The 15220-nt window shown below is 41.9% G+C and overlaps 1 protein-coding gene across 1 annotated transcript in view; it reads left to right on the top strand.

The window, feature by feature from the left end:
• Nucleotides 1-13463, top strand: part of PCNX2 (pecanex 2) — a 127107-nt gene extending 113644 nt beyond the window's left edge. The window contains 3 exon segments of the mRNA XM_070733968.1: nt 5180-5355; nt 9359-9819; nt 12379-13463. Of these exon segments, the coding sequence (XP_070590069.1) occupies nt 5180-5355; nt 9359-9819; nt 12379-12549 (808 nt within the window). The 3' untranslated portion in view covers nt 12550-13463.
• The last annotated feature ends 1757 nt before the right edge of the window (nt 13464-15220 follow it).

Below are 15220 nucleotides of genomic sequence, written 5' to 3'. Positions count from 1 at the left end.
AAGTTTGTAAGATGAAACAATGTTTCCCATAGGAATCAATGTAAAAGCAAACCCATTAGGAAAATCCCAAACTTTAGAAGGGAGGCAAACAGGGCGGGGAGGAGCAGCAAAAGGGGGCGGGTGGAGGAAGCAAGTCTAGCGGGATGCTTGAAGAGGCAGCGAAAGGGGGTGTGGGAAGGAAGAAAGGTGAGGAGGGCCACCCCTCCCTTTTCTTTCTTCAAACACACCCTTTCAGTGCCTCTCCAAGCACCCCGCTAGCCTTGCTTCCTTCACGCAAACCCTGGCAACGGAAGTCCTGAGGTGGAGTTTCCCAGCGAGGGGAGCCTCAAGGGAATCCCAGCAGCGCAAGAACGGGCACTTTGGCTGGCAATGGAAGTCGGGAAGCAGGGAATCCCAGCACTGGCGGCTTGGGTTTGTAAGGTGAAAATAGTTCGGAAGAAGAGACAAAAAAATCTTAAACATCGGGTTCGTATCTCAAAATGTTTATTAGAAGAGGCGTTCGTAAGACGAGGTACCACTGTACTATTAAGTGAAGTTACTTACTATCCACTTAAATTAGATCAGCAGCCAAAGCACTGATTTGCCCCCCTTTTCTCTTCTTGGTAGGGTATATGCACATTATTTTGTGCTCCTCAAGCTAGCTTTGCTGTTTTTCCAGGAGCTCTACCTTTTAGAAGTTAAAGCACAACAGAGGTGCATCCATTCCTATTGTATTCTCATTCCATCTGGATTGATCTGAACATCCTACATATTCAATGAACATGGCGCCTTCATTATATTTAGGTAGTTGCTAATTGAAAGAAATTCACGGTGATAATGGATATACAGTTCGGTCGGAACTATATATACAGTATATAGGAACTCACCTGCTTTCAGATTTTCTGAATTTTTGTGTAACTTTTCCACTGAATTTGCTGTACAATATGCTAGTGGCAAAGATTTATAAAACTTGACCAACACAGAAAGTAGGCAAGAACTTTATTGCAGAACAGTATGTACCCCGAGAGGAATGTTGTTGTTTTTCATCCTCTGTGGCTCCATCCTTCTCAAAATACCAGCAATGTTGCAGTATTTTATAATTTAGATGGACTAAAGGTGAGTATTGTGATGCAGAATCATCTGTTCCTACTTTGTTGATGCTGAACCAAATTCGGCTTTGACAAATAACAAAGTAATACATTTGATCATTTGACGTTAGCTGCAGATAATTTGATGTAAGCTGCAGAATTTGCAGAATCTATTCTACTTGCAGTGAATTTCCTTTATTTATTTATTTATTTATTCATTCATTCATTCATTCATTCATTCATTCATTCATTCATTCATTCATTCATTCATTGGATTTGTATGCTGCCCCTCTCCATGGACTCGGGGCGGCTAACAACAGTGATAAAAACAGCATGTAGAAATCCAATACTAAAACAGCTGATTTACCATAGAATCGGGTTATAGGTTTAATAATGACATTATTATTTATTTATTTATTTATTTATTATTGATTGATTGATTGATTGATTGATTGATTGATTGATTTGATTTGTATGCCACCCCTCTCTGAGGACTCGGAGTGGCTCACAGCAGGAAAACAATACAATGAATACAAAACCAATATTTAAAAACAGTTTGAAAACCCTTATAAAAAACAGTCATACAAACCAAACAAACCATGCACATGTGAAATAGCCAGGCAAATTTGTCACTTAAGATTTTTTTCAGCTTTTGATTTTTCAGAATTAAACTATCTCAGGGGTGTCAAACTGGCGGTCTGTGGGGCCAGATATGTCATATGCAGGCCACGCCCACCCCAGCTCCACGAAGGGGGAAAACGATGTGATACGTCAGGTGATGGCAAGGTGACGCCACAAGTTTGACGCCCGTGAAATATCTGGAAATATCTGTCAGAAACAGAAATTTCTAGAAACAGAAATAAAAGAGATCCTAAATGTCTCATATTCTACAAGTTAGGAACCAAAATGGACTTCCCAACTTTTTCAGTGAGGATAATAAACAACATAAAAGAGAAGAAAGATATATTTTGGGGGTGTGGGGGAATGCAGGCCTTAAATATCTTTATATCCTATGCTAGCACGCAAGTTATATTCTGAACATTGCTACATAACTTAAAAAAAAAATAGATTGTCCTGGTATGGGATTTCTACATCACTCATACTGATAGTGCAGATCATAGCATGGAATCCAGTGTGATTTAGTGGTTAGAACTGAGGTCTCTAATCTCCTTATTGATGTAAAACCCACAATTTTAACCCTAAGACTAGCCATTGATGATGCTGACTGGAGCTGTTTGGAACTGACAATTGTAATTCAGCAATATTTGGAGATCCTGCACTAGATTAGACTGTGAAGCTAAGGTCAAGATCAAATTTCCCCTCAGCCACGCAGTTTATTGGCTGATTTTCATTCACTTACATATTTTGATCTAAACTAGCTCTGAAAATAAAATGTGGAAGAAAATGACTAAGTACCGAGGGGCTTAGAAATAGAAAACAAAGAAAAATGTAGAGGGGAAAAACTGGCAAGATTTATGTCCCAAGTACACATTCCATTACCACCGTGTTTCAACGCTGCTTTTTATATGAAATATTTCATTCATATCCAGTGGAATATTTAATGTGCAACTTGCACAGCTCATTGCTATTATTGGCCAAAATATTTCCTGTTTCATATGAGCCCAATAGGAAAGCTGAGAGAGAGAGATGTCAACGAACACCTGCCTTTCCCATAATTTCCCACAGAAATATAAATAGAGTAAAAACTTTCTGTTTTATTTGTCAAAGAACGGCCCTTCTGGTCTATCACTGTGTTCCCACTGTGGGAAACAGAGACATTGGAAGCAAAGCAGTGAAGGGATCCCTGTCGCCAGCGCTCCCGGTATGCTTCTGATGACTGCGCGTGCAGCCAAAAAATTTACTGCCACAGTGGGTGTGGCTTATTTTGTGGGTGTGGCTTGATGATCATGTGACTGGGTAAGAGTGGCTTGCTGGCGATGTGACCAGGTGGGAGTGGCTTGAACGCTCATCATTGTTGAAGTGAACTGTTAAGTCCTCAACTTAGAACCTCACCACTGTCGCTCTCTGGGGTGACAATTTGCTTCACGTTTCCCGCGCTCTCCTTCCTGGGTCCCCCCACTGCCTCAGGCTGGGTAGCTAGGCAAACAGGTGCCAATCAGTTGTTCAGAAAAGAGAGGGGAGGAAATGGGGACCCTGCAATTCCTGCCGTGCTGGTCTCCCTGCCGCTTTCCGAGGAGGAAAAAGAGGATGGGAGGCGGGGATAGTCAGCTGGAGCTGGTCACACAGCTTCATTTCTGCCAGTGGAACTGCATTCCACCTCACCCTGCCTGCTGCCCACCCCTGCGCGTGCCACAAGATTTGGCTTCTGCGCATGCACAGGAAGTGAAATTTTGCGTGATGATGCTTGTATGCGCAAGGTTTTGCCCATTTTTGGAGATTTGTTTGCTTCTGTGCATGCGCATCTTCACCACAAGATTTCACTTCATGCGCATACAGTGCGCAACTTCATTTTTCCAACGGGGGAAAATGGAGTACTGAAGCAAAGGCAAAACACTTTAATAACAACAACAACAACAACAACAGTAATAATAATAATAATAATAATTTAACATGTAACTTAAGTTAATTTAATTAAAAATGTTTAATTTAACATTAAACATTTGAAAAACATCGGAATTGACAAAATCTCCATCTGTCAATTGCAAAAGGCCGCTTTACTGGGATCGGCAAACATAATTCGCCGCTACATCACACAGTCCTAGGTGCTTGGGAAGCGCCCGACTGGTGATGAAATACGAAATCCAGCATACAGTGATCCCCCGTTTATTGCGTCCCCAACCATTGCGAACAGGGTACTTCGCTATTTTTCAACCCGGAAGTCAAAAATACCATCTACGCATGCGTGCCGGGCACGCATGCGTAGATGGCAGCGGCTTCCCTGGGTCTTCCCCCTCTTGCTGGCGTCAGCGAGGAGTTTCCCCACCGCCCACGGAAACTCCTCGCTGCCGCCCGCCCTTCGCCCGCCCACGCCGTTCATTCTCGCCGCTTTCGAGCTGAATCCGGGAGCAAATTCGCTCCTGGATTCAGCTCGAAATCGGCGAGAATGAACGGCGTGGAAAAGGCGTTCCTTGCCGTTCGTTCTTGCCGCTTTCGAGCTGAATCCGGGAGCGAATTCGCTCCTGGATTCAGCTCGAAATCGGCGAGAATGAACGGCGTGGAAAAGGCGTTCCTTGCCGTTCATTCTCGCCGCTTTCGAGCTGAATCCAGGAGCGAATTCGCTCCCGGATTCAGCTCGAAATCGGCGAGAATGAACGGCGTGGAAAAGGCGTTCCTTGCCGTTCGTTCTCGCCGCTTTCGAGCTGAATCCGGGAGCGAATTCGCTCCTGGATTCAGCTCGAAATCGGCGAGAATGAACGGCGTGGAAAAGGCGTTCTTTGCCGTTCGTTCTCGCCGCTTTCGAGCTGAATCCAGGAGCGAATTCGCTCCCGGATTCAGCTCGAAAGCGGCGAGAACGAACGGCAAGGAACACCTTTTCCACGCCGTTCATTCTCGCCGCTTTCGAGCTGAATCCAGGAGCGAATTCGCTCCCGGATTCAGCTCGAAATCGGCGAGAATGAACGGCGTGGAAAAGGCGTTCCTTGCCGTTCGTTCTCGCCGCTTTCGAGCTGAATCCGGGAGCGAATTCGCTCCCGGATTCAGCTCGAAAGCGGCGAGAGCCAGCGCCCCCCGGACCCCCAACCCGGGTTTGGGGGGCTGCTAGGAAGCCCTCCATGCCGGCGGCAAACAGCCGCGCCCCCCCCAATCTTCGGCTACTCGCTAGCGCTGTGGGAATAAAAACACAATCTGCACATGCGCAGAAGGTGTTTTTACTTCCGCATCGCTACTTCGCGAAAACCCGCTCGTTGCGGGGGCTCCTGGAACGGAACCCTCGCAACGAGCGGGGGATCACTGTATAGTGATCTCGCTTGCTGTGTTGTATTGACATAATAATAATAATAATAATAATTATTATTATTATTATTATTATTATTATTATTATTATTATTATTATTAATTAGATTTGTATGCCGCCCCTCTCTGGAGACTTTACTTATGTTTCCCAGAATCTGACCCTGTATTATGGTACTCCTGACTATTTTTTTTCCTAACAGGATGCGGAAGGACTGTAACCCAAACCACAGTGGAGGAAGCTGTGAGGAAGGTGCCAGCAGGAATGGATCTTCCAGCAGTAATCCAGCTAATAATTCAAGCCAGAACAGCAGCTCCCAGCATACAAGGAACAGCACACCCCAACTGCACCCTTCTCTTCAGATTGCTCAGCTCTCAGGTACTTATCTTCAGTTGCATTTATTCCCTGGCAGGAGGGCATTATAGGCTGTCTGACCAATAATAAAAATGTATGGATGGCGTCCAATGCAAGTTAAACCCAAAGTGTTGCAAAACTAAAACTGTAACATTGGATTCCTGGCTTTGTCCAAAAGATATTCAATGAAAGATATGCCTAATCAACATCAATCTGTTCCCCTGAACCCCTTCCCTTATCTGCAATGGGAGCAAATGTGTCATGATGTTGTAAGGCAAACGACACCGATTGCGTCACTTATTTCATTTTTGTGATGGTATCATGACCTATGGGACATGAACATGCCTGTTAGATAGACTGGCAGTGACTGAACCAGTTCTGTGTTATCATTATGACATCATCAGCTGTTTGCTACCAGTTCAGGCAAACTGATCTGAACTGGGAGGAACCCCCCTCTGGTGTATATTCTCTCAGTGTACATGAGGAAAATAAAATACATTCACCAAGAATAAAAAGATACAGCACAGTGATAGTCAAGGTGACTAATAAACTATCAAATCATACTAGGAAACAAATACAAACAATATAATTGAAAGATACAAGCAACATGGTTACAATAGTAAGTGGGAAGAAATAGATAAGGAAGAGAATAATAATAATAGTAATACAGTCTTAGCAAATTATTTGACAGTGTGGTGGGAATAAGTTGTTAAGCAAATTGATGGCATTCAGGGGGAAAACTGTCCTTATCTAGTTGTTTTGGTCTGGAGTGCCTATAATGTCTTTTTGAGGGTAGTAGTTGAAACAATTTACGTCCAGAATGTGATGGGTCTGTAGATATTTTCACAGCCCTCTTTTTGACTCGTGCAGTATACAGATCCTCAAGGGAAGGCAGGTTGGTAACAACTGTAATTACTTAATAATACTAAGTAATAGTAATTTATAGTATATAATATATACAATATAACCAATACTAAGTTCACAATGTACATTGCTGCTAAACAGATCAAATTATTTAATAGTACTGTATGCCTATTTCCTTTTACAAGCTACTCCAAAGATATTTGGAAAAACAAGCTTAACTATAATACAACAATCATGGATAAGCCAAGGAAGTTTGTTTGTGTGGGCAACCATACAAATCTTTCAAATAAATAAAATAATGTAATAATTTTATTTGACTTTTCATCGACAGCTCTTAACAGCCAAAGATCCTTTAAGTAAATGTAGGCATGGGAGTGGGCTTTAAGCTTCAAAAATGTATTTATAAAAGGATATAAAAGACCCTTTTGTTTCCTAAGTATTTGCAGAAATTGAGTTATTTATGTGAAAATATGGGTGGTCTACTATAAAACACTTTAACCACTGAATTAAAGACATGTACGGGATATTTTTGGACAGTGGTCAGATTAACTGTTTAAAATGAGAACAGATGTTTAATTACTTTTGACTGTGAATGTCAACACACCAGAATTCTCATCATACAGTGCTTCCTAGCTACAGTATATTTTTACTCTTTATTTAACAATATTAGCATTAAAGTAATCATCAAAGAATGAAATTGAAGAAATTGAAAAAAAATGAACTTTTCTACGAGTCTGCAACCAAAGCTTTCCTACTCCATTTTTAACTGCAATAACATTTAAGGGTGTATATTCAAAAGAATATCAGAGGATTAATAATTATACACTTTTAAAATTGAAGGTAGATTAACAACAAAAAAGATTTAGGAGGAAAAAGATTCGTCTTATACCCCCAAAAATATGGTGTGTGTGTGTGTGTGTACATGCACAAACACACAAACAAACAAACACACATACTGTAGGTTATGTGATTAGTCAGATTAAGAACAATGTACAGTGTTCCCTCAATTTTTGCGGGGAGATGCGTTCCGAGACCACCCGCGAAAGTTGAATTTCCGCGAAGTAGATATGTGGATGTAAATACACTATTTTTGGCTATGAACAGTATCACAAGCCTTCCCTTAACACTTTGAACCCCTAAATTGCAATTTCACATTCCCTTAGCAACCATTTAGATTATTACTCACCATGTTTATTTATTAAAGTTTATTTTAAAAAATTATTAAAGGCGGACGAAAGTTTGGTGATGACATATGATGTCATCGGGCGGGAAAAACCGTGGTATAGGGGGGGAAAACCGCGAAGTATTTTTTAATTAATATTTTTGAAAAACCGTGGTTCGAACCCGCGAAAATCGAGGGAACACTGTATATCCTTATAGTCTTGAACTGTGATGGGGAAGAGGTTAGAATCCAGTATTGTTGACTTAGCCTTCCCTCCTTCCAAAGTTGGTAAAATGAGGAACCAGATTGTTGGGGACAATATGGTGACCCTGTAATATGCTTAGATTTCACTTCCCTTCCGGTTTCCAACACGTTGGAAGTCCATGTTTGGGGAATATGTCGGGAAAATGTCCCTCTGCTCCATGTGCAGAAACCTTTGTGCATGCGCAGAAGGTTCTTTGCCAGCCCCTTGTGAGGAGTAGCGACTGGAGGACCGGCTCTTGGGTATAACCAGCTGGCCATCATTGCCAGATTGGGGAGCGGTAGCAAATTTCCACCACTGTTTTGGGCGAACTGGTCTGAACAGGCAGCAACCCACTACAAGGAAAGTGGTATACGTCTAGGTGCTATTGCTATTAAACCTCTTTCAGATTTTCTGATTAAGCATATCTATTAAACTAGTATTCTTGGAAAAAATACTGTATTTTTCAGAATATAAAATGCATTAGATTAGATTAGATTAGATTAATTGGATTTATATGCCACCCCTCTCCGCAAACTCGGGGCGGCTCACAACAAAGTAAAAACAATACATAATAGCAAATCCAATACCCACCAATCCAATTACAATTTTAAGCTAAAAAGTTCATAAAAAACAACCCCAGAATATTAAAAAACAAGCACACAATCAATCTAACACCAAAACAACATGGCCAAGGGGGAGATGTTTCAGTTCCCCCATGCCTGACGGCAGAGGTGGGTTTTAAGGAGTTTGCGAAAGGCAAGGAGGGTGGGGGCAATCCTAATCTCAGGGGGGAGCTGGTTCCAAAGGGTCGGAGCCGCCACAGAGAAGGCTCTTCCCCTGGGTCCCACCAGACGACATTGTTTAGTCGACGGGACCCGGAGAAGGCCAACTCTGTGGGACCGAACCGGTCTCTGGGATTCGTGCGGCAGAAGGCGGTCCCGGAGATATTCTGGTCCACCTTCTTACCTCTCCCTCCAAACAAGGGTGAAAATGTCGGTGTGTCTTATATACTGAATACAGCCATTTTGCTGTAGCCTTGCTCCTGTGTCCCACTTTTGTGAAAAATGGGCCCATTTTTTGCAACAATGGGGTGGACAAAGGGTTTGGGAAGTCTATAGAGAACTCCTGGAGACTGGGTGAAGACCATTTTTATGAAAAAATGGGCCAAAAATGGCTAATTTTTTACAAAAATGGGGGCATTTTGGCCATCCCAGGAATTCTCTGCAGGCTTCCCAGACCCTTGTGGAAAAAATGGGTGGAAAATGGCCCATTTTCCCCAAAAAGAGTGTGTTTCTGCCTTCTAATTAATTGCTATCTAGCATGATTGGATGAAGAATTCTGGGAGTTGAAGTCCACTTATCATAAAGCTGGCAAGTTTAAGACTTGTGGACTTCAACTCTGATTCCTGAGCTAGCATGACTGGAGGAGGAATTCTGGGAGTTGAAGTCCACAAGTCTTAAAGCTGTCAAGTTTGAAATTTGTAAAAAGGATACATGTTTGTAAAAAGTGTTCTGCTACACTGGTATTTTATTAAATAATCTATTACTACACCATTTGGTTCAGAATTCCTTTTTCCTTGTTTTACACCTCTGAAATCTAGGTGTGTCTTATATTCTGGTGCGTCTTATACTCTGAAAAATACGGTATTTGTGAATAGCATTTTGCACTGGGAATTAATTGAATAACGGGAATGTGATTTGAAGGGTTTAATTAAGGATAGAGTTTCTGCAAATTATTTCCTCTCTTCTTTTTTTAAGGCAGGAGAAAATTCAGGAGCCAGTCTGTTCAGACACATGCTGCTTTAGGTCAAAGGCCCCCTCGTTCAAGTCATTCCGGTCCAATCTTGGAGAGCCATCCTCCCTTCATCCAGACTTCCACTTCGGCTCATGAAATTGCCCCAAGACTTTCTGACAGCCAGCTTTCCTTCCATAATTCTGCAACCTCAGTGTTCTCCCCAACCGCTGCCATCCCTATCTTGGGCCAGCTGACGGTGCAGGAGCGAGCTGGGGCTGTCATCAGGTCTAGTCTGGCCTCCTCCACTAGCTCCACTCTCAGCCTCTTGTTTGGTAAAAGAAGTTTTTCAAGCGCGCTGGTCATTTCTGGCCTCTCTGCAGCTGAAGGAGGAAACACAACAGATACCCAGTCGTCCAGTAGTGTCAATATTGCAATTGGGCCATCTGCTAGAATGGCAAACCGTAACAAGCAAGAGGCCATACGGGTAAGATCTAGCCAAAAAGATGAACCTTATATCTTATTCTGTCCTGGAGGAAACCTGTCTTTGTAGTTGTTAATAATAATAATAATAATAATAATAATAATAATAATAATAATAATAATAATAATAATTTATTAGATTTGTATGCCGCCCCTCTCCGAAGACTCTTAAGCTCTGTAACCAATGGCAATTAATCAATTAGTGCCTTATTCTATTATGGGATTGGTCATTTATTTGCTCCTGACCCATGTGTAACTACTAAAAATTCTTGTTTCTATGGCATATATCAATGATGGTGAACCTATGGCATGGGTGGCATACGGAGCCATATCTGGTGGCATGTGAGTTGTTGCCCTACCTCAGTTCCAACGTGCATCTGTGTTCCGGCCAGCTGATTTTTGGCTCACACAGAGGCTCTGGGAGGGCACTTCTGGCATCCAGAGAGCCTCCGGGGGGATGGGGGAGGGTGTTTTTAGCTTCCCTCAGCTCCAGGGAAGCCTTTGGAGCCTGGGGAGGGAAAAACATGAGCCTACTGGGGCCACCAGAATTTGGGAAACAGGCTGTTTCTGGCCTCCAGGGGGCAGTGGAAGTTGTTTTTGCCCTCCCCAGGCATTGAATTATGGGTGTGGGCACTTGCGCATGTGTGATAGTATTGCCATCATTGGCATATATAATTATATTAAAATTATAATATGAAAGGGTCCAAGGAGAAAGGTGGGTTAGGTAGCCACCTGATTAAATCAGTGTTTAAGTCATTTGAGTAAGCGTTGTCAACATTGCCACTTCTCACACAAGTTGTATCCAGGGGCAGGTTTCTCTTACCTTCCTACCGGTGCGCTAAATGTGCATCGCAACATTTTGCATACGCATCCCCTAGCGTGATTTTGTCATTTTGCTTCCACGCATGCGCAGAGGGTTTATTTCTGCGCATGCGCAGAGAGCCAAAAAAAATCACCCAAATTTTTTTAAAAAGATGATGGCATACACGGATCGGCAGCAGAGCCGTCGCTCCAAAATTGTGCAGTTCGCGGGCTACTACCAGACTACACCGGTAGGAACCCATCTCTGATTTTATCAGTTGTAACTACCTCACAAGAACTTCTGTTGCTTCTAAATCTTAGATCGGTTTTGTTCGTTACTCCAAATCTGGAGCTGAATAACATTTATTTATTTATTTATATTTTATTTTATTTTATTTTATTTATTTTATTTATTTTATTTATTTTATTTATTTTATTTATTTTATTTATTTTATTTATTTTATTTATTTTATTTATTTTATTTATTTTATTTTATTATTTTTATTTTATTTTATTTTATTTTATTTTATTTTATTTTATTTTATTTATTGGATTTGTATGCCGCCCCTCTCTGAGGATTCGGGGCAGCTCACAACATATCAGAAACAATATAACAAATAAATCTAAAAATTCAATTAATATGGCTAAAAAGACTTTTAAAAAGCTCTAAAATGATTTAAAAACATTCATCACCATTCACTCAACAATTTTTAGTAAATTTAGTAAATCCCTGAACTTTTTTTGCAAGTGCAGCCAGAAACGTGTTGGTTTTTTTGCTTTTTCTGGTCTTACTGTAACTCCTTCTGTTATATTAGATCAGTAGTGGGATCATACCGGTATGCCTAATTGTGCGCCGCTCCAAGGCTCTGAGGCGCGTTTCAGCGAAATTTTGCTTCCTACAACTGTTCCGCGCATGCTACTGTGCAAAAAAGCTCACCAAAACACGCACACATATCCATCCCCATGTGAGATTTTGCTACTTGCACAGGTGCAGGAAGCAAGATTTTGCTCAAACGCGACTTGCGTGCCAGAGCTGCGGAGTTGCGCGCAATTAGAGATATTGGTAGGAGCGCACTACTGTATTAGATGTTATGGATTATTCTGAAACCTGAGAAATCGAGGTGAAAATATTGGATGACCGTATAGAGTGGTATCTACTTATGAACTTCTCTAGGTAAGAACCAGGTTTCAAGATTTTTTTGCCTCTTCTCAAGAACCATTTTCCACTTACAAACCAGAGCCTCTGAAACTGTAACCGAAAAAGACAGGGAGAAGCCTCCGTGGGGCTTCTTTAAGAATCTCTTGGGAGGAAACAGGGTCGGAAAAGGCAGGGAGAAGCCTCCATGGGGCCTCTCTAGGAATCTCCTGGGAGGAAACATGGCCGGAAAAGGCAGGGAGAAGCCTCCGTGAGGCCTCTCTAGGAATCTCCTGGGAGGAAACAGGGCCGGAAAAGGCGGGGAGAAGCCTCCATGGGGCCTCTCTAGGAATCTCCTGGGAGGAAACAGGGCCTCCACCCTCCCTGTGGTTTCCCCAATCGCACGCATTATTTGATTTTACATTGATTCCTATGGGAAAAATTGCTTCTTCTTACAAACTTTTCTACTTAAGAAGCCTGGTCACAGAACAAATTAAGTTCGTAAGTAGAGGTACCACTGTACAAGGTTGAACAATATGGCCTCCAAATATTGACCCTTTTTGGCAATGCTGCTTTGAACGGGGCTGTTGGAACACTAATGACACTCCTGTCTTTGTTTTTGAAAAGCAATTGCCTGACGATGATGAAGCAACTGATGCTGCTGACTCCAGACAGGGAAGAGACCTGGGCACCACTCACGCTTTCCTCATAAGCCATATGGTGGAATGCAGAAGGGCCAGCCAAGAAGACATGGCTCTAGAAGACTCTGCTTCTCAACACAGTCTTTCCGAAGAGTAAAAAAAAGAAAAAGGGGGGGGGGGGGGAGTTCACGGAATGGATAATGCCTTATAAAGCTTGTTTTTTAAAAAAAATAAAATAAAATTGGTTTGGTTCACCAGAGATAGGAGTAAACCAACAAAAATTGAAGGATCTATTTTTTTTTACCCTTCCATTTTAAAAAAAATGTAGGAAGAAGATAATATCTCACTAATAATATTTAGTGCTGCCCACCTCACAGGTTACTGGAATTCCAAATTTGATTGGGGAAAAAAAATCGATCTGGCCATCTATCGTCTGCAAAGGAACGCCAGGCAGGGTGCTTTGGGGTGCTTTGCAAGGAGGACTGGGGGCGGGGGGGGCAGATTACACGTTTTGTAGCGAGACTGAAAGCAAAAGAAAATCTGAATGCGGTTCAGTGAAAAAGCACATCAACATCTGTCTCTTGTCATAACCAAATAGATGATTGCATGCTAAATAATTGGCTTTTTATACATAATGCATTAAAAAAAAAGGATTGTTTGTAATTGAAGCAATGAATATGGAACAGGAAAGAAAGCTGCCTACTCTTTGAGATTAGTATGCGGAATCTTTTTTTTTTTTTTAAAGTCAGAGGGAAGCCGTCTTTGTTTGAAGTGTTACGCAGCTGACAATTCTGTGTTGCACCATATTAATTGTGGAAGTGGTCCACTGCATGTAGCCATAGGGAAATTCTCCATAAAAGTGCCAGGCAACACACACTGCTACGAACCAAATAGAGCCGATGCATGAGTCGCCTTCACAAAGCCAACAGTGCTCCTTATTTTGCAAACAAGTGCAGCTTTCTCTGTTGTTCACCCTCGCAACAAAACTCCATGCCTTTTTCTGCGCCCGAGAAACTTAAAAACAACTCGAAATTGCTTTTGTGCTCTCTTAAACCTGAACAGACTTGTCGATTTTGTTTTTTTTTTTGTAATTAAAAACTTTACAAGTACCAATGTCTGGTTTTATGATTTTTACAGAATTTGTGTATTTTACTACATATTGATATATTTATGGAAGATGTGTGCTGCTTTAGGCCTTTTTCTTCCCTCCCCCCCCCCCCCCCCCCCGTAAGGCATGGCTTATTTTTCACAAAGTTGTGAGTGCTTATAGGTTTTTCTTTTAGGAGCTTAAGATAGTGCTGACCAAGATCTTGCCTCATTCTTTTGCTCACAGCAGTAATTGTGGGGTGGGGTGGATTGAAAATGATTCAAAATAATGTAGCGAGGTTCAAGACAGGTGGGATCCTAAGCCTCGATTCTCCCAGGCCAACTTCAACCATGAATACATGTTGGCTCAGGTACAACAACTAAGGGCCAGGGTGAGAAGATAGTAAATGGGGTCAGAAATATACTTCCCATCCATTGCTAATTCCAACGATATATTTAGCTACTCTCCGTTAATGTCCCCCCCCCATTTCTCCATGGTTTTAAAGTGAACTGCCTAGTTATAGTAGTCAATAGAATAAACTGCCTGCACCCCATTTTTGATACAATTAAATTTCAAGCTATTCTTGCTTGAGATTTGTGATGGTTCACTCGCGTCCTGCGCAAATAGCACCCAAGAGTGACAGTGACAGTGATGAGGGGGTCAAGGTCAGAACAACAAGGGCCTTCTGCACTTCCTGGTATGAGTGAATCAGCCCTTCCTGTCAGGAACAACTTTGCATTTCCTGTCATGAGTGACTCAAGGGAAGAGGTGGAGCCTCTTCTGGATGCCAGAGTTTAGAGGGCATCCAGAAGACAGGAATGGTTGGCTAAAAGAAGAGTTACTCATGAATGGTACTGCTGGGTAATGGGTTATGCCCTCACACTATTTAAGGGTGAGGCATGCCCTGCCTTATTGCAGAAAACGTTCATTTAGGAATTGTCCTGCCTTAACTTTTGCATTCAGTTTGGATTTCAAAAGAGAACATTCTTCGCTTTGCTAATGAGCTTAGGTCTTCCAGGTAATTTCTGCGAACTACAGTTTGGAACTCTGGTTGCAGCTGGTAATTATTACCGGGTTTATCTTCGCTCTGAGATTTTGGCCAACTGATAACACTTGGCTAGATTTGCTTCTCTCCTTGAAAGGACTCTTTTAAGACTTTTACAATACTGAGACTTTTGTAAATATTAGTTTTTTTAGTTAGATCAGCGTTTCCCAACCTTGGCAACTTGAAGATATTTGGACTTCAACTCCCAGAATTCCTCAGCCAGCATTTGCTGGCTGGGGAATTCTGGGAGTTGAAGTCCAAATATCTTCAAGTTGCCAAGGTTGGGAAACACTGAGTTAGATAATTGGTGTTGCATCTGATTATTGGAGCTCAGCACTAAGATAGAACAACATTAGTGTGGAAGGAGGCCATTGCCAATAAACCCAAGACTATTTTCCCACAGAGTGGGAGTAATTCCTCCAAATTACTCTCTTGTGCAGTCACAGGTCCAGAAACCAATATACACAATCTGAAACAACTTTTTGCCTTTGAATCCAAAGTGCTGCACAGCCGGACCAAATTTTCTCATCTGACATGGAATTGAATTCTATGCTAGAATAACATAGGACTAATATAGTGTAGTTGTTTTATACTATAGAAATAATGGAATGTTAGTACTATACAGGGGTGGATTTGCCACTATTGGTTTGCTGGGAGCACACACGCTTTGCATCCACGTGTCTGTGGTTTGCACAT

Source organism: Erythrolamprus reginae, chromosome 1 (genome assembly GCF_031021105.1).
Source record: "Erythrolamprus reginae isolate rEryReg1 chromosome 1, rEryReg1.hap1, whole genome shotgun sequence".
NCBI lineage: Eukaryota > Metazoa > Chordata > Lepidosauria > Squamata > Dipsadidae > Erythrolamprus > Erythrolamprus reginae.
Note: the sequence above shows the minus strand (reverse complement) of the source record. Positions and strands in the feature narration are given on the sequence as shown.